Here is a 19386-nt window from a genome sequence, read left to right on the forward strand (position 1 = left end):
GAAAATAGCAAGAACAATCATTTTCTATCACTGAAATGTCCATATAAATACATATCTTTACATAAGATAAAGAAATACTGATCTATATTTTTGCAGGCTTCCCACTGGTTTCACATATTGTCCAATTTCAGATGTAAGTGAAGAAAATATGGACACGTGTACTACTGTGAACAGAAGCAGCTATATGTAAACATATCTCAGACTTGTAAAATCTGCAATTCAGTTTTCAACTATAAATATAAAAAGTAGACCATTATATACATAACTTCATGCTTGGAAGGTTAGAGTCATCACTGCAGAGAAACAAACAACAAAAAAGACAAATACACAGAATTAGTAATCTAGGATAAAAATTCCTAATTAACATTTTAAGAAAACAGGTAGAACCATGAACAATCTTTTTCAATGAGCCAATAGAGCACTTGACATGTGTCCCATAAAATGCTATTCTAACCTCTAGGATGTCATGAAAATTTCCATCCTAGGTTTAGTCCACATTTTTCTTTTGCCACTGAGAAGTTTATGCTGTTTGTCTAGGTAAATATTCTGGGAAAGCAGAAAACAGAGATTTTATCACATATATACTATAATTAAAACACATTTCCTCTTTATAATTTGTATACATCTTCTCTAAGCATTAAAATACAAACTGTGGAAGAGGCTTAGGATTTTGACCCCACTAGCGTTGTTTACTGCACTGACTACCTGACTACAATACTGTACTGTCCTTCAGTTCTCATTTCCTTTTCCCTTTTGCAAGCCCTGCCTTGAATGATGTGCACAGTAGACATTCCTGCTATCAGATCTTCAAGGTTCCACTGTGATCTAAGGTACTACGAATCTCTGGTTCCCTGTTTTGAACAGCCACAATTACTACAGGTTTCTCAGAACTGAAGTTAAGTCTGAGAGGGCTGAGGTGCCTGGTATTTAAGGCACAATCTTATAGAGCAGCTCTTGGAGGACTCTTTGACTTTTACTCAAAGAAAAGGCAGTGAGAAATCTAGAATTTACTTCTTAATTGAGCCCAACAAACAGAGAAGGAGAATGATGAAGGTCTCTTTGTCCACTCATTCACAGTTGTGACATCCATAGAGTTATCTTTTGGTTTATTAAATAACAACACTGTTTTTCTCTCTGTTTCAGATGTGTTTGGGGGAGGGGCTGGGCAGTTTTGATCTTCAGAGATGGAGTCCACTCAATGTTTTATGCAGTCATATCAGTGCCAAAAAATGTGCCTGTGGGAAGCATTCCTTTTTCCAAACTCTCATTTCACATTTCAAATCTGATGCAATTTTGGTCTTGTCAAAAATCTACAGACTTTCAAAGATTCATATTTTATTTCCTCAGATTTTAAAACTTCATTTAAAAAAACTGTCACCTTGCTTTAGAAAGGTTCTGCTTCACATCTGTCAGCCCTTCTTGGAAAAATAAAGTTTACTAAAACATTAAGAGATGAAGCTGTGATATTATGGAACAAAGCTACAGGCATTTTCTCTGTTAAATGGTTTTTAGTTGTTGGATGAGGATGAATGATAACCTTATGAGCCTGTAGGTATTTTCTTAACAATAAATTTTGCCATTTACCCACTATACAAATTACATTATTATTAGTTTTTATTATTTAGTGAACTGGTACATTATTATTTAGTCCTAGTTTAGCAACTCTTCTTTCTGTGTTGGCAAATCTAGGAGATTGAACTATATTCAGGAGGAAAAGTAATTTAAACCAAGATCAAATAGCTCTGCATGAAAAAGTATTAGAGTAGTACTACCAAGAAGACTTGTTAATTAATCACAGTGATGAGCATCACTGTCACACTGGAATTTTAAGTCCAACAAAACATTTGCACCATGTTCTAGGACCTCACAGACAAACAGTGTTTAAAAGGGTGGCTCATGTAAAATAGTACTTCCAAATGCAATCTACTGTTTTTTTTTTTAAATGTTTAAAAATAATTAGCTTTGATAGGCAGTATATTTGAAATGGCTAAGTTAACCACATAAGAGAGAAAATTTAATTCTTCTAATGAATTTTCTTTCCTTCCTTCTATGCTTTTTTCCCTTTCCCTCCCTCCCTCTTCCTTCCTTCCTCCCTCCATCCCTCCCCCTTCCTTCCTTCCTTCCTTCTTTCCTTCCTTCCTTCCTTCTTTCCTTCCTTCCTTCCTTCCTTTTCTTCCTTCTCTTCCTTCTCTTCCTTCCTTCCTTCTCTTTCTCTCTCTTCTTTTGGTCAGGAGGGGTTGGTCAGAATTATTTGCATTTATGTGTGTTGGGGAGTGTGTTAAGTAATACTGAAGTTTTATCAGAGTTATTATTTTTCAAATAAGATTCTAGATTCATGAAATCCTTAATCTTATGTAGAATACAGTAACTACTCTGTGGAAAAATGTATACTTGAAAGGGAAATTTCTGATTTCCTGTAGCTATTCACATTACCAGTGGATTTGGCTGTTCTGTGAACCAAAAGGATGATGCTTTTGCCATTATTACACTCTTAAAAAAAGCAAGATGGTTAGAGGCAAAAACAAACATGAACCCAAGTTCTGAGTGGTGTCAGAAGGCTGGATAATGTAAGCCTTTCACATCTCCCTCTATGTAAAGTGTGCTAATGACTGAATTTCAAAAATCATTATAGTATTATTTTATAGGGCAAAGGGTAAAGAGTAAATGGTGATTCCAGCTCAGAAAGTTATTAAAAATTCTATGAATGAGGGTTCTTATGGTAAAAGGATAGTTTTCCCAGGTGAAGAAGAATATGATGACAGACCCAGCTTCCTGAGAACCACTTCACTTCAGATATGATCAAGCTAATTACCTCACAGCCTGAAAGTGGAGTATGGGAAGCTACTAAATAAATGATGTTACTGAGAGGAAGGATTTTCTTTCTCTGGTTTGGATGGATGAAACTGGTTAAGCAAGGCAATGAGTTACACAAGATCTCCCCACCACTGGGATTGCTGGGGTGAGAGGTAACCACGAGAGTCAATTTCCTCTCATCTCTTTTTCCGTCCTACATAGCTTTGTTATAGTTTTGCTGAATAAACCACAAGATATTGGAGAAAGTTGTCTTAAATTTCAAAGCAACTTGCATACTTCCCCCTAACTTTTTTTTTTTTTTTGCATTAATGGTATTCCTTTTTCGTTCAGTACATATGCACACTCTTATAATTATGTTCACACCATTACTGTGTAAAGGCGTGGTATTCTCTGAGTAGCACATCTCATCTAGGTCTCTTTCCTGCTTAAAGTGCTGTCACTGCTTTCCATTGTCTACTTCTCCTAGCTTTGTTATACGCTCGCTCTGCATCTTTGGAAGAAGTTGGCCTCTCTGAACCACAGTTTCTTCATCTGTATCACTGAAGATAATAACACCTTATAGGGTTATTTTGAGGATTACAGGAAACGATATCCTTTATATGAAAGGGCTTTTCACACAGCCTTTGTAAAAGAACTTAAATGTAACCAGGTCCTTCTACATAAATCAGACATCATTTAAGAAAAAAAATTGCTCATAATACGTATATTTTCTGCTTTCTCAACTTTGTGACTAACACTGACAGGGTTCTACCATGTATTTGCATATTTATCTAAGTTATTGAGTATAAATAGAATAAGAATCAAAATTAAGAATAGTTATAAACAGTAGGAGGACAAGGATTTTATTGAGAGACAAGCAAACCATTATCAAGATGCTCCACCTCATTCCATTCCGAAGAGTCTCATACGGAAGGTTCCAAATTATATTTGCTAAGAATTGTTTTCACTCATCAGCTTAGTGAGAAATCAGCAGTAAGTATGTTCAACAAGAGATAGTCTGGAAGATGGACTTTTTTGTTTTTAACACCCAAACAACTTTCGGGAATGTCAAATTTAAAAGATCTGTTGTTCAGAATGGAAAAGGCTAGCCCAGGATAAGAGAAAGGGAGAGTACTCTTTTTAGAAATAATTCTGAAACACAGCCTACCTTTTGCCAACAGCCAGGCATGGGTAACCCATCTGGTCCCTGTTTAAAAGAGAAGAAAAAGTATTCCTCGGGCCCCACAAGAGTGATTATACTTCAAAATTCACATGCTCACAGGCTTAAAAACCAGTATCTCTACCCGTTAGGTGGCTTCAGTCACAGCCATCTTTTCCTAATTACAACTCCCAATGTATTACCCAACGTTAGCTAAATTGAAGAAAATTAAAATGCTTTCCAGAGAGAGTATACATTTTGAAAATACATAAAGTACAGAAAGAGCTATGCCTAGTTTTGAAAAAGCAACTTACAAAGCACAGTGGTCTACTCACAGTTATATCTTTAGATAATAAGCCAGCACTGTGGCTCTTAATTTTATTTATATACACTTTACAGTGATCCTTATTAGGTTAAGTGAAATGACTTCTTGGTCACTATGGTCTATGGCTTAATGCATGATAATGATGAATCATCAATGATGAGCCATTTCTATCTGAAGTTTAAAGATATTAACATGTTGGTATTTTTGCTTTCCTGTATTTAAAGCAAGTATAATAGAGTATATTCAATTAATTGACTTAAAATAAATTTTTTAATAAAATCTTATTTATAGCGTTCAACAGTTTTCCCATCTATTAAAACTCTTCAGAAGACAATTAGCAAATTCTGAATAAACAAGAGGTTCCTAAATGTTGCAAAATTTATTCAATTTGAAGCGTAAGGATTCTTCAGATACAAATGATACAAATAAGGCAGGAAGAATTGGTATATTATGAAAGCATGCTGTGTTTTCCTCCAATTAAATGATTATCAAATATGATTTATTACCAATAACAAGCAAACAAAATAAAAGATAGCACTTCACATGGAGATTTTCTAATTATAATTATTGACTGACTAAAATAACTTAAAAGACTTGAAAAGTAGAAATTTATCTGTAAAGAATCATGCTTAGAACTGAAGAATAATATAAAAACATGCAGACCAAATACAATAATTAATTCAACCATTAAAATTTTTTCTTTATACCTCAGAAGACATGAATGTACTTTCCTCTTAAATATAGAAAAATTTGAAGTAGCTTTATAATATATTTGGGAAAAAATTCAGTAATGCCAGATTGGTACAAGGAGAAGGATCAACTGGTAGAATTTTAGATTTTAGTACAAGGAGGATTTTGAGTTCATGCCAATGGAGATAGGGGATTCTGTCTACTTTAGGAAAGTGAGTTTCAGAAGGAGAGACCATTATATTGAAAAGGTTACGTGACAAAGAAGAAGGTTTGGGCTGCAGACAAGTATCACCTTTAGAAGCACAGAGAAGTTTGGTTTTCTTCCTTATGGTCTCTTAACAGCATTCCCTTGAATCCATTAACTTTTGACCACAGAAGTGTAACTCTATTGTTTGGCATTATTTATAGCCTGACAAAAATTTAGTGAAAGGCAAAAATGCCTCCATTTCGTTTACAGAAAAAGAGAAAAAAGTTTTACATAGGAGAAAAAAAAAAGTTATACATGGGGTAAAAATAAAAGTTACGGTCTATCAGTGCCTTTACATAGAAAACGTTGACTTAATTTTAAGGTAATCTTTATAGTTACTGAATGAATTAAAATTCCAAAGAACACAGGTATGATGGTCATGTCAGTTGTGAGAACAATGCCAGGAGGTTAATTTGCATTCGTTGATAAAAACCCGTGCTTGCTCTCTTCACTTTGCTGAGTCATTGAAGGAGCTGTTCATGCACATGCGTTTAGTGTTTTATCATGTAAAGCTTGCTCCAGAAAGCACCACTTTACACCAATAGATATGACTATATAATAAACAAAGGAATCACATGCAGGAGGGTAGGAAAGAGAAATACTGTACCAATTGGCAAGGGGCATCCAGCCCATCCAGGCCAGGCTGGCCTGGCTCCCCTTTTTCCCCCTTAACGCCACGGAATCCCTGTTTGTAAAGATTAACTCATAACGTTACTATCACAAGAAATCACTTAAGTACACATTCTGCTAAAGAAATAACTACAACAACAAAAGGCTGGGAGAAGAGCAATTCTGCAGGAAAAAGTAACATCTGGAGAAGGTGGACAAAATAAAACAGAGCTAGCTAGGCATTTTCCTATAAGGGCTTGTCTGAGGAACGGTGACCTCTTGAAGCATATGGAATAGCGTTGGTTCCTCAGCAGATTGGATATTCAGGTTTTAGTTGTATTTTGATACCTGGATGTTAAGAAACCAGGTGGAGCAGGTGGAGCAAGTGGGCAGGGACAAGGTGTGGAATGTATCAGGATTATCCGAGATAGATGTTTCCCATAGCCTTCAGTCTATGCTAAATGACCCCAAACAGTGTCCTGTTACCGGTCCCTCCAGCTTGCTCTTCTCCCATCTTATCTCTTCAAACATGACATCTGGAGACAGAGTTCCATGAGTCAGACATACCAACGGGCAGGGTGCATCTAATCCAGGAGCACCCTGTTCTCCTTTCTCCCCTTTAGGCCCCTTTTTGCCTTTCTTTCCCTTTTCCCCCTGTGGATACAAGGGTTTAGATAAAAGACAGGTTTTATTTAGGGGGGAAATATGGTGGTTCAAAAGATGGTTCAGCCAATAAAAGTCTGGAAGGGCATTTACCACTGTTTTCTGGTTTGGGTAAGGCTTAATGTTATAAGAAATAAATTATACATTCAGAGTGTTAGTGTATGAATGGATACTGGGCAGCCGTATGTAGGATTTTATTTAAGATGTGCAACAAGAAGAAGGAAGGAGATCTAAAAAGCCAACACCTCAGAAAGAAAGATCGGTGCTGACTTAGACTACAACACCTCTGACATTGTGAATTAGGTGTCTCTGCCACAGATCTGGCTAGGATGATGTGTACTAATTGTGTTGAAGCCAGCCAATGGCAAGTGAAGTTCAGAGGAATAATGGATACTATATCCAATTTTCAGTATCTGTCAACTTGCTTTTTTCTAATCCTCTAACAGATGAAAACTACTTTGAGCCAGAGGAAAAAGAAGGAATATTAACAGCTTCTATTTTTTCAAGATGTTATCAAATTTTTTGATTTTTTTTTTGTAGCTCTGAAAAAATTCAGTGTATTAAAAATGTGCTTCTATTTCCTTTAACAGTCCTTTTTAGGAAACTAAATCTTTTAAAGCAAAGAATTTCCTTTATTAGTTCAGGCAAACAAATTTTAAAAGTGCCAAACTTCTTAGCAATGCCAATTGGAGAAAGAGACTTATTTATAAACCCAGGGACCCTCTTTAATTCATTCACATAGTGATCTCATGCCAGGTATTTTCAATGGTAAATGAGTTTCCAGCTTACAATATAACAAAAGCAAAAAAAAAAAAAAAAAAAAAAAAAAAGGCGGTTAAAGGTAGGAAAAATAATTTGGACTCAGTAGAGCTAACACTAAAAACGAAGGCAGTGGGATAATTATATGGTGGGAATGTAGCCATGGAAATTAGTATTTAGCAATCAAAGTAAAGGTTGTGGGATTTCTGCATGGATCATAGGGATGGAGGAATTAAGGAAAGGAGGCAAAAGGAGGAGAAGGAAGGAATGCACCTCAGCTGTTTCACATTAACATAAACATCTTGCATATTTATAGACAGGGAGTTGGTGCCGTACAGAATACGAAATTCTATACAATACATATTTAGTGTATTCATTTTGCAATCAGGACGGCAGTTACAATAAAACTAATAAATAATTTCTGAAGCAAAACAACATGAATATTCAAAGGTGAAAAGACATCGACATGACAGAAAATGTATGTGATATACATTCAAATTAATACACTCATTTTGACAGTGCATGAAAGCGCCTCATTTATCTCCTGTGTGCCAAAAAGATTTTAACAGAAGGCTCACAATAAAGAACATTTGGGTTTCCTTAACGCTGAAGAAAGAAAGAAAAATTCTTAGTGGTTTAGTTGATCACTGTCAAAGACAAAGCCCGGAGAAGCCAGTGTGAAGCGAAAGCAGGTGTGATAGGAACAAAGATGGGCGGAGCATACTGCAGTGGACTGCTCACTACGGCAAGATGAATTGACATCCTTCCTTAGCATGCCATGACATCAAGTGCCATGACATCAAGCTGACTTCAGCTTGTTTAGATGAGCTCTTTCCTCCCAGGAGCCTGTGGACTCTTCTTCACTTAGGCGTGACTGAGACCAGGAGTGTTGGGTATGAATTTAGAATTCAACTATTGTTTGATTGGTAAATCAGCTCAGCTTAACCACTCAACACAAAAATATTGTCATATGAATGTTGATTGTGACAGGCTATGGGAATCATTTTTCAGGAATATTTTAGTGAACCTCAAGTTTCATGGAAAACAGACACTACTGTACAAAGAATAATGTATCAATGTTATTGTTAATCAATATCCATTTGTAAAAGGTAGTGATTTTCCATGTATCATAAAACTATCTGTCGTGGGTATGAACACCTGAAGCCTCTTGCTAATTTTCATTTCCCATGTCAAAAAGTGTATGCAGAAAGTGTTCAAATTTAGAATCTAATTTTCCTAAATGTAAAGCCTCTAATCATGGATTCTGCGATACGGAAATATTTCTGTGTAGGTGATTTACATTATTCTGAGGATTAAACTCATAGCTTTATATTTTTGTAAGTTATAATACTAGTAGTTTCTGGCTTGCTTAAAAACATAAAAATGAGCATCCTTATAATGGTGACCTATTTTTGATTGAATATGATTTTAGACTCAAACCAATTAGGTACATATAAATACATGTAATCTCAAAGCACACACACCTGGACTAAAAGCAGGCATGCACAATTTATCTCAAAACATGTTTATTTTATAGTTTAGAATTTTATAATTCAGATTAAAGGAAATTTTTATGTCTCGATTCCTTATCTGTCAAATGGGGATAATAACATTAACCTCACGGAATTGTTATGAGGATTAAAAGACACATGTAGAGCTCTTGGGAAAGCACATAGTGTGCAATAACTGTGACGATAAGGATGATGCAGAAGGTGCTTTTAGATAACCATTCATGTGGTCTCTCTTACCAATGGAAGGCTAAATAAAGTTTAAGGCCTAAAAAATGCATAGCCGGCTTAATAGACTTTGACAATTCTGATTTGGCCTTGCTTTTCAATAGCTAGGAAAGTCAAGGGACTTTCAAGAGGCTTTACGGGGTTTTAAAAACAGTGTGGTGTTAAGTATGGCAGGACAGAAATTAATCTGAGAAAGAGAATTGGTTTAAATCTCACCATGAAAGCATGATTTCAGTCATCGACTTACAGATTTTCACTATCCTACTGAGGTGCTAAATTTTGCCAAGTTAAAAAATTCTTCTTAGATCTATTATTAGGCCAAAGACCCAAGCAAAGTGAAGAGAAGGAGAGAGAAGGAGAGGGAGAAAGAGAGAGGGAGATTGAGAGAGAGAGACTGAGAGACAAAATGAGACAGGCAGAGATTGAAAGAGAAAAGAACGAGACAGGGAAGGGAAAAATTATTTTTAAAATCCATAATCGAAATTTTGGTTTCAGACAAAACCATTTTGCCTGATGCTGGGTCCTGTATACCTTGGAGCTATTACTCCTTAGATAAAACCTGAACATTAAGGTCATAAAATACTCCAGTATCTGTATTTGAAAAAAGCTACAACTGTCAGCACCAAAACTGAGAGTGGCAGGTCCTAGCTCCTAATGGACTCACTGTGGTTTATCACTCACATTGCTTGCCCTTCTTTTTCCAACCAAAAAAATGAAGATACTGAACAATCTTCTGTTTCTCTACTGAGAATGTTGAGAAGATAAATAAGATGCTGGTTTTACAGTGATAGGGAGCTCTGACAAGACCACTGCAGATTTGTGCAATTTAATTTTCCTTTAATGCAATTAATGCCCTTTTTTTTTTACATTTTCAAGAGTCCCTGGCCATTAAATTTATTGCCAAATTGGTATCAGGTGGTGGAAAGATTGTAATTTGTAAATCTGGAGATGATAATTTTTATTCTAGGCTGGCGATGCTCTCATTTCTAGTACTGTAGGCCTTTTACTCTTTGAAGATCTGATTCCTTAGATCAGACATAGTGTATTTTTGGTGCACCGGATGGAGAAAGATTAGGTGTATGACGGAATCATACAGGTTGAACAGCAATGCTGACAGCATGAGAAAGAGCAAAACAAGGCACATGCTAGGGTGGAGAAGTCACCTTTTCTCCTTTTTCTCCTAGATCACCCTTCTCTCCTCGTGGACCAGGGAAGCCCTGTAGGAAAAAAAGAAACCCAGAAATATCTATTGGCCTAACTGTGGCAATATTAAATTGAAAAAAATTAGGATTTCATGTTTCTGAACTCAAATGTAAAGAAAAATGGCATGTCAAACAAACTCAAAACTCAAATAGGTAAAAGAGTACTTAGAAATAATAGTTTTCTAATGTCTCAGTTATCTATATACAACAGGTTTCTTGCCTTTTCTCCTAAGAAATGCAGAGTGGAAAGAACACTAGGATACCAGTTTGAATCCTGGTACGTTCACTGATTTGTGTGACTACTTACCTCTCTCCATTTTGTTTCCTTGACTGTGTTGTGAGCATAAATGAAGCGATATATATAAAGTGCTAGCATGATGCCTGCACATAATAGGTGCTCAGTAAATAGTGGTTATTTCTTTTGTTACCATTATTATTCACATAGTACATGATAAGCAGTAATAGTTTCTAGAAGCATTTGCTTTTGACATTCTCTATTTTCATAAAATTATGTTAGCATAGATATATAGGGTCTTTACATTAAGGGGAGAAGATAATATGTAACAGCTTTGAGAGTAAATATATCATTCCCTAAGGGTAGTATGTGAGAAGTATTTTGATTTTATGCATATTTTTACATAAGTGGTTCAATTGCTGGCATTAAGAATGACCCTATTTTGGGAAAGCATTCTGAAGTGCCACTATCCCCTGTCAGTTATTAATTCTATACCAGCTTACTCTGTTTTTGCTTCTATGTTTATCTCATGCAAATACCAGTGGTATCTTTTATATTGCTGTCTGCATGCACAGCAATATATGCTGTTTGCACAGCTCTATGCATGGAAAAAATAAGTATTGTTGACGTTATTGATGATGGAGACCATCAGCATCTATCACGACAGGAAGATGTGTATTGTATGTATTACTTACATCAAGACCAGGCTCTCCATCTTTCCCCTGCCAAAGAACCACAGTAGCTACATTAGTGTTCCTAAGTTTCATGAATAAGTTATTGTTTTTTTTTAAGGCTGCTTGGGCATGCAACAGTAACATTAGAACTAGTACTTCAGAATGTGAACGTCTCTGTTGATTAGTAACACAAATTTCTTTCATTAAATTGGGTGAAGTGATGGTTAATGTTGCAGTTAAGTCTCACAGAATTTTGACTATATATAAGGTTAAATAAGCTGATATTTTGCTGAAGTTAATGACACTTGGTATCCAAGTTATCAGACCAGGAGTAAGTCAAAAGCAAAACTACTGTTTAGTAGAATCAAAAACACACACACCAGCACTAACAGAGTATGTGAATCAATGCTTTGTGCCACTTTAATAACTTAGTCATTAGCTCATAAATGAGTAAAGAATGTGAAAAGTGTTTTTGTTAATGTAGTTTCAATCTGTCTAGATGTGCATCTTATGTGTAAATATACAGGGTGAGAAGGTAGCTACTTACAAACTGTTTCTAAGTCAACTTTGTAAATGAAGACCCCCAGATATAACATACATCCTTGAAGTTGTGCAAGGATGACAACTTCACCCCCATGCTATGATAATCACATTGATGACCCTATCGTGTCACATGACTGATCCACCCAAAGTCACTGAGAGTTTGCTTTGCTTCCATCAACTAGATTTTGAAATCTATTTCAAACGCATCTTTTTTTTTTTTTTAGCTCTGAAGTAATTATGGTTTAAATTTATTATTTGAGTTTATAAAAAGTATGTGGAAGGTATGTAGAAGTGAAAAATCTTAACATACGTTTTTACTGTAGTTCTATCCTATCCTGTGGAATCAATTATAATTATCCTAAAGGTGGAGTAAACCAATTTGATTTCTGTGTATTTGGGAATTTTCAGAAGATAGAATGCTATTAACATTCTATGTTCTGAAGATCATTTGCCATCACAGTAATTTAGAAAGTGCAGAAATATAAAAGTCATTGTCGATATCAACTTAATTTGAAAATTCACTTTTATCAGCAAGAGTAGTTTTAGTATATAACCTATGAGAAAAGAAAAAAAAATCTGAAGAAAGTTGTTTTAAATAAAGCTTCCTCATACAATTTTTGGATACAGTGACCTCCCAAGAAGTGCCAGTGATGGACGTCCAGGCAAATGGCACAGCAGGGTGTTATTTGACAGGGAGAATCCTGACAATCGGCGCCCCTCCCAGTCGCAGGACGGGCGTGGGTACGTGTCTGCCCATGCTGCAGGGCGTGGGAGGAGCGGGGCAGGACCAGGGGCTGAACCACCATGTCGTATTTCTGAAGGTCACGGCCCTATCGGTATTTTAGATAATTAGTGGATTGTTCCTTGCTCCTCTGATGGGATTAGTGTGCCCACGGGAAGGGGTAACCGCCTCAGTGACAGGTCATCTTTGCATGCTGAAGGTGGTGGCAGCGCACGCGTGACCATGAACTCACAGGCAGACCGTAGGGCCCTCTGGGTCCTGGCTCTCCGGTAGCTCCTTTTTCACCCTAAAATGAAAGGTGGAAAGAACAAATAGTACACTTAATTACCTGGGAGAGAAGGAAATAAGAGACCACTGCTGCCCAGTTGAGTGAAGGGATTTGAATATTTAGAACGCTGCAACTGAGTATCTTTGGCGTTAGTGTGAAGCATTTTTTTTTGCTACTAATTATTTTAAGTTACTACTTAAAAAATTGTAAGAATGAAATGCCTTCCGTTTTTTTTTCAGTCAAATGTCTCTTCTTCAGCGAGGTCTTCCTTGACTGTCCCATCTTTATGGAGCTGTATTTTTCTTCATGGCACTTCCCTCACCAGGAGGCACGCATGTGTTAGCCTGTTGATTCTCTGCTGCCCTCGCTGGAATATGTCTTAGTACTTAGTATCAATCTAAGTACTAAGCCATGGTATTTAGAATAGTGGCTGATGCACCAGGAACTGTTGAATAAATGAATCAATCTGAATCAATAGTCATGTACCTGTTTTGCTTATCTACCAAAAAAATGGAGTTTAAAAAAACTTTTATTCCTTCCACTAAATGCCTGGTAAGGTAGGTATATATTATTTTACTCTCTCTCTGACTTCCTGTTTAAAAAACTGGCTTGCCCCAGCTTAAATGATATTCATGAATGCTTGTAAAGAATAAATGTTATTAGAAATGCTGCTATGACTATGAATTAATTGTGATCATAGTCAGAGAAAAAGGTGTTCTGCATTTCAAATTGTGTTTTCTTCTGCTGCCATCTCCAAAACTCAAGTGTTTGTTAGTTGCTTTAAAGTGACTATTTAAGTGCTTTAAAATTACTGAAGTAATTAAGTGTTACTTCAGTACTAACTGTGATGTTTATATAAGTAGCCAAATAGAAAATGTTACCTTCTTTATTCATGCTCTTGAAGTAGTTTAACAGTTAGTAAATCTTTTTTGGGTAAAATGCCAAACTCTGCTGATAACTGTTCATGTGGAACCACATATTATGCTCGTGTTTCTCTGTATTCCAGATTCAGGTCAATATTAACATTCTACTATAATCTAAACTACAGGGGTTGGTAGAGCTAACTGGCACCATTACCTAGAGGTGCATAAAGTATAGCTCTTTAAGATATATGAAATTATTAAAAATAAATTTGGTAAAAGCTTTTTGAACTTGTATTCATTGTTACTTTATGGTTATTACTAAAAAAGAGCAGCAATTACATTTAGGGAAGTGTCTGGGCTTTGAAACAAAACAGATGTAAATTTGAATTCCAGTTCTGTCACTTACTGGCTGTGTGGCCTTGGACAGCTTTCTTACCTTTCTGTGCCTTAGTTCATTTGCTGTAAAATGAGAATAATAATGCATATTCTGCAAGAATTGTTCTGAAGATTAAACATGAATATAACATAGGAAATTCTATGTTGGTATATAATATGTTCCATAAATAATAGCTATTATTAGTTTTATACCATTAGAGATGTTGTTTTTAATGAAAAGGGCTTGGCAACTCACAGAGCAGTCATTTAAAATCATTTTCTTTCAGTTTGATCTGGTAGTGTTATTCACAGTTTTTAAAACTCTGTGTGTGTTGTGTGTGGGAAGTGGGGATTGAAAGGGAGGGTTCGCATAACCTTATATAGGTCTAGTTTGAAAAAACTCCACAGGTTATTTTGATATACCTACTCTCTTCCTCCTTCTCTGATTGAAAACATGACATTATTTTGTTTTAATAACAAGTATACCTTGGCTTGTTTGAATAAAACTGCCTCTAGAATATTTTTCCCAGAACTTCTCTCAAGGAATTGCCCTCCTCAGATAATTACTTTAAGCTAATAACAATTCTATTTCTCTCACCAGTTTCACCTTCAGAAATGTGCATATGACTGAATGTTGGCCAGTGAGAAGTCAGGAAAATCTGTTGGGAAGTTAATGGGGAATAATATTTTCCTCACTATTCTTTACCAGTAAGAAAGAGAAAGAGGAGGATACCATCTCTGTATTTTCCACCATTGATTTAATGGATGTGACACTCGGAACTGCCCCAACCAGCCTGCCTGTGGCCTGCACACAAAGCCAACTCAGCAACAAACCATTTTGAGCTGGGGTTCTCTTGCTCACAGCCCAAAGCATCCTAATGGTTCCAGCTTCAATATTTTGAGGAATGAAATATTAACACAGAGACTGAATATGCAACTTCTTTTCTGGGATTAAGTAATTCCAAAGGAACTTCTGAACCTTTCAAACGTAATACACTTCACAGAGTTTTGAAGCAGTTACAAGGCCCAACGAAGAGAGGAAGCATAAGGTACTTGAGGAATTGAATACTAATGCTGTCAATCATTTACCTGACACTTTATAATTAACATTGCCTGTCAAATGCCTGAGTTCTTTTAGGCTGGTCTAATTTCACTCAGACTCTTTAATTTGCATGTATACACTGAGGAATTATTCTAGAATGCCTCCTTTTTCTGACTCCTACCTCTTTAAAATTTGAAACTTTGTCAAGAGAGTTCAGATGGTGCCTCAGTCAATTAACTTTGAGGATCACACTCCAGTTTAGCACTTTGGGTGAGGGACACTTGTAGAGAACAGATATTTGATCCAGTTAAGATAGTTAGCATGCTGAGTAAATACAAGTGTAACACTTTACACTGCACACCATTTGACTTAAACTATGCCTCCCCAAATTCTTAGCGATTTCATTTGCTCTCCTGGTTAATTCTGCCCCAGCAGTGAGACCTGATACTCCTGTGACACTGTGAAGCTATCGGAAGTAGCAGCTGATTTACCAAACGGTAAACCCTCTTGAGCCCCAGGGCATTCTGCCAAAGGATTGCTTAAGATTTGCTGCTCCATTTTTAGTACATGCACTGGATTTCTTGATATAATGCTTGAAAGCGCATCTGTGTCAGCAGTGTTGGGGCTGTTAGCTTTTAAATATTATTTTTAATTAAGTTTATCTTCAGAAGTCATTGGTTTGCTCTTAGAAATTACAATTTCACATTTAGGGAGAATATATACTCTTTTAGATTAAATCTTTCTTAGGACTCAGCTTTTTCTATAAGCATTCTTGGATAAAGCCAGTCTTTCTCATCACTGTATGTATAAGCCCGTACTATTTGCATTCTCTGGTTATTTCTTGCTTTAAAAAAATTTTTTTTTCCTCTGCAATTAGATTGTAAACTCTTCTAGGTCAGGGAAAATAGCTGCTTCCTTTGCAGTGTTCAGCGTATATAAAGTATTAATAAAAGTTTGTGGACGGATGAATCAAGTATAATGCTATCATTCAATGCACTGGAACAGATGAGCAAAACAGGCTTTATATAAATGTGAGGAGAATGTTTCCACTTCATACTGGATGTAATACTGTGTTTTGTACATAGTAGCCTTTGATAAATATTTACTGAATGAATGGATTCATTTCATAGAACATAGAATTATGGAATTTGAAGGCATGTCAAAGAAATCACTACCTATCCCTCTATTTTAAAGCAAATATCCCAGACTGGTGAAAATCTATCTAGTTTTAAAAGACCACAAACTTGCACAGTGAAATCATTTCAGCATTTTCTTTACTTTCTTTATATCCCATACTGGATGCTGGCGAAATTGATGACACTATTCCACTCAGACACACACATACGAACTTCTGAGTTTTCCAAGGTGAGGAAAAGAAAAAGTAGGAGAAAAATAGAGAAAGAGGGAGCAAAGTCCCAGACAGATAGATGATTAGCTGCTGATGCTACAGTATATTTTTGTGTCAGATATTTATCTTCCTTTCTGAATGTCTTTTTTTTTCTTCCAAAGGATATGAAAACATGGCCTAGCTAGCAATAGAAAGAGGAGTGAAAGGTTTTTGTTTTATAATGCACTGAAATTATTTCCTTATGGTTAAAGAAAGGCTATTCTTTTGCTAAAAAAAAAAAAAAGGTGGGGGGGGAGCATGTATTACTGTGAGGAGGAATATACTTAGGTTTTGTAATTTCCTTTTTAAAAAAGTTATAACTTACTCTGAATGAACACAGTAGCTTTATCAACCAGAATATTTAGTCCTGGAAATTTTAGCCCCATTGACTTCCACCTTCTGGATTAAGGCCAAATGAAAACGTCGTCCTTATGGTTTAAGGAAAAATAATATAAGCCATTCATTTTAGCTATGAAAATGTGTGCATTGTTTTTATTAAGACAGCCATATTCTATTTTATACTTTGTGGTTCTCATCTCTCAGTCTGGGGACTCTGAAGGGAACTCAAGATGGTATCTATTTTCATTTAATGCTACCCAGCTCTTAATTTCTTGTCTGAAAAATGAACAGTTCAGCACAACTACAACAGAAAAGCTACTTTAGTATACCTCAGGAACAACTTACTCTTTCTCCTTTGGGACCTGCAGGGCCATGGGGTCCCATAGGGCCATCTGTACCCTAAAATAAATAAATAAATAAATAAATAAATAAATAAATAAATAAATAAAAATAAGGTCATGTGAGATATCACAAGTGCTGCAAGAAAAGTAGTTTCAATTTATCCTGGATTTCTCCTGGGTGAACGATACCTTAGAAGGTTAGTAAGACAAATCATCTCCCTTCCAAGCACTTTATTTATTTCAAGAAATTCATGCAAAAAATGAATTAGGTAACTGTATATTTCAACGAAGGGCACACAGAAAAAGCCATATGTCACACTGAATTATATATTTCCTCCCTTACTAAATGGAACTCCTTCACTTTGTCCCCATCATCTTAAGAATAATATACTTGCTCTTCCTTCACATCACTTCTTCCTCACATCCACTGTGCCATTCCCATTCTCTGCATCCTGCCAGAGGTACTCCGAAGCCTTGTTCTTAGTTGTTTATAAGAGGCTGGAGCAGTTGTATGTGTTATAAAAATTATTAAATAAATGACAACCACGTTTAATCATTCAAACCAAACTTTCTGCGGCTGCTGGAGGCAGGGCTCAGAGCGAAGGGATTATTCTTGAAAGTTCTGCTCAAGTCACTAGGCTTACAACACCCAAACCAGGCAGCCAGGATGATTTAATGGCATAATTGCCTTCTGGCCTGTTTCAGGATTAAGATTTCTGAGGCAGAGAAGGTAATACTTGAATGAATATAGGAACACTGAGGTCCACTAAAAATAACGACTGCCTGAAGCAGGCTTTTATAGTTGAAGAGCTTGGAGTTTTCTTTCAGATTCTTAAAAATGTAACAAGGATTTCAAGTATATTTGTCATTTCCAGGAAGACTATGTTCAGATTTGCAAAGAATTTATTATAACATATTCAAATGCAGGAACTATTCCAGCATAGTATTCATTCCTATTTTTGTTCTACTACCTTGGTTTATTCTGCTAGAAGCTTGTGAGATGAAAGAATTCAAGAGTTTAAACTCATTCTAAGGTTGATGAATTCTCATCATTTTAACTGATTTTTTTATTCTTGCCTATACTCAAAGCTCATTTTCAAAAGACTTCTAAAAACTGCTTATCTGTGGCTGCAATTTAAGAGATGGAGGTGTTAAGAACCAAAGAAAAGAGACAAAATCACAGTAGACAGACAAGTCTTATTTCTATGAACAAAGATTTGAAAGTTAGTTTTAAGGAAGAAGTTACATTCCTAAGATGGACATCAACATAAAAGGAAATGCAAGTTAAAAACAAAGGGCCAGATTCGATATTTTAACCCCTTCAGAGGGCGTTTCATGGAATTACAGGGAATGTCTGTCTGTTAAGGAAAAAGTTGTCTGGGATATAAAGACAATGAAGCCAATTAGACTGGTAGTTCTTCCCGACTGGCAAGTGATCTATATTGAACCTGGGCTTCAGAAAGATGTTCTGGCAGTTCAGGCTGTACTTCAAACAGAGCTGCAACCTATTCTCTATCCATCTTCCCCTTTCTGACACCAGCTTCATCTACCTTCCCCTTTCACTCCAGCCCTACGTACCTCTCATCATTGGATGGGAGTACATTGGGCAGTGGGGTCTGTCCTGGCACATACAATTCATAGCTGCAAAGCTTGTCAGAGCAAGACGAGGGACTGACTCACCCGGGATCCTGGCTTTCCGTCTAAGCCAGATGCTCCCTGTGTGTTTGGTTGGTAGCAGGGTTGGTGGGTGTAACACAAATGACAAGAACAGAGATTAGTATGAGGTACCAATGAACAAATGCAACACTTTAAACAACATAGTATGCAGTCACAGGGCTCTGGGTGAATATCACATTGCTACAAATTGTTAGTCAAAAAAAGAAAACAACAACACATGACAATAAACACCCCACAGATGATGGCATTTTAATAAGATTTTATTTAGACAAATCCTTATTTAGAAACCAAGTTAATGAGGTTTTTAACATGGGCTACAAAGTAATTGCCGATAACAGCCTTAGACTGCTATCTAATTTCCACATAAATTTAGCTGTTAAAGACTGTACTATTCACAATATATTTCTTTACCTTCTAAGGAAAAACTAATGGCCAACCTCCTAAGAAAAAGCTCATTGTAAGAATCAAGGTTTAGCATTTTAGACAACAAGGAAAGGGCTCTAGTTTCACTTGTTAAAAAAAGGGTTTATGAATTACAAATGCATTTTTCACATGCCAGGATGATTCTTGGATTTTTACATGAAGAATATGCATTGTTTTCTGGGTTATTCTTATTGTTTACATTAACCACCACTAGAGGGACTTCTAGGAATAGGAAAAGGCAAAAAAAAAAAAAAAAAAAAAAAAAAAAAAAAAAAAAAAAAATCCCGTGACCAA

General features: G+C 36.1%; 1 protein-coding gene across 1 annotated transcript in view; it reads right to left on the bottom strand.

The window, feature by feature from the left end:
- Positions 1-3785: 3785 nt before the first annotated feature.
- Positions 3786-19386, bottom strand: part of COL25A1 (collagen type XXV alpha 1 chain) — a 504164-nt gene continuing 488563 nt past the window's right edge. Inside the window, exons 30-34 of the mRNA XM_037830440.1 lie at positions 16997-17050; positions 12610-12663; positions 10145-10198; positions 5822-5899; positions 3786-4000 (exon numbers count right to left, since the gene is read on the bottom strand). Coding sequence (XP_037686368.1) covers positions 3899-4000; positions 5822-5899; positions 10145-10198; positions 12610-12663; positions 16997-17050 — 342 coding nt within the window. The 3' untranslated portion in view covers positions 3786-3898. The remainder of the gene's footprint in view (positions 4001-5821; positions 5900-10144; positions 10199-12609; positions 12664-16996; positions 17051-19386) is intronic.

The sequence above is a fragment of the Choloepus didactylus genome, chromosome 3, assembly GCF_015220235.1.
Source record: "Choloepus didactylus isolate mChoDid1 chromosome 3, mChoDid1.pri, whole genome shotgun sequence".
NCBI classification, from domain to species: Eukaryota; Metazoa; Chordata; class Mammalia; order Pilosa; family Megalonychidae; genus Choloepus; species Choloepus didactylus.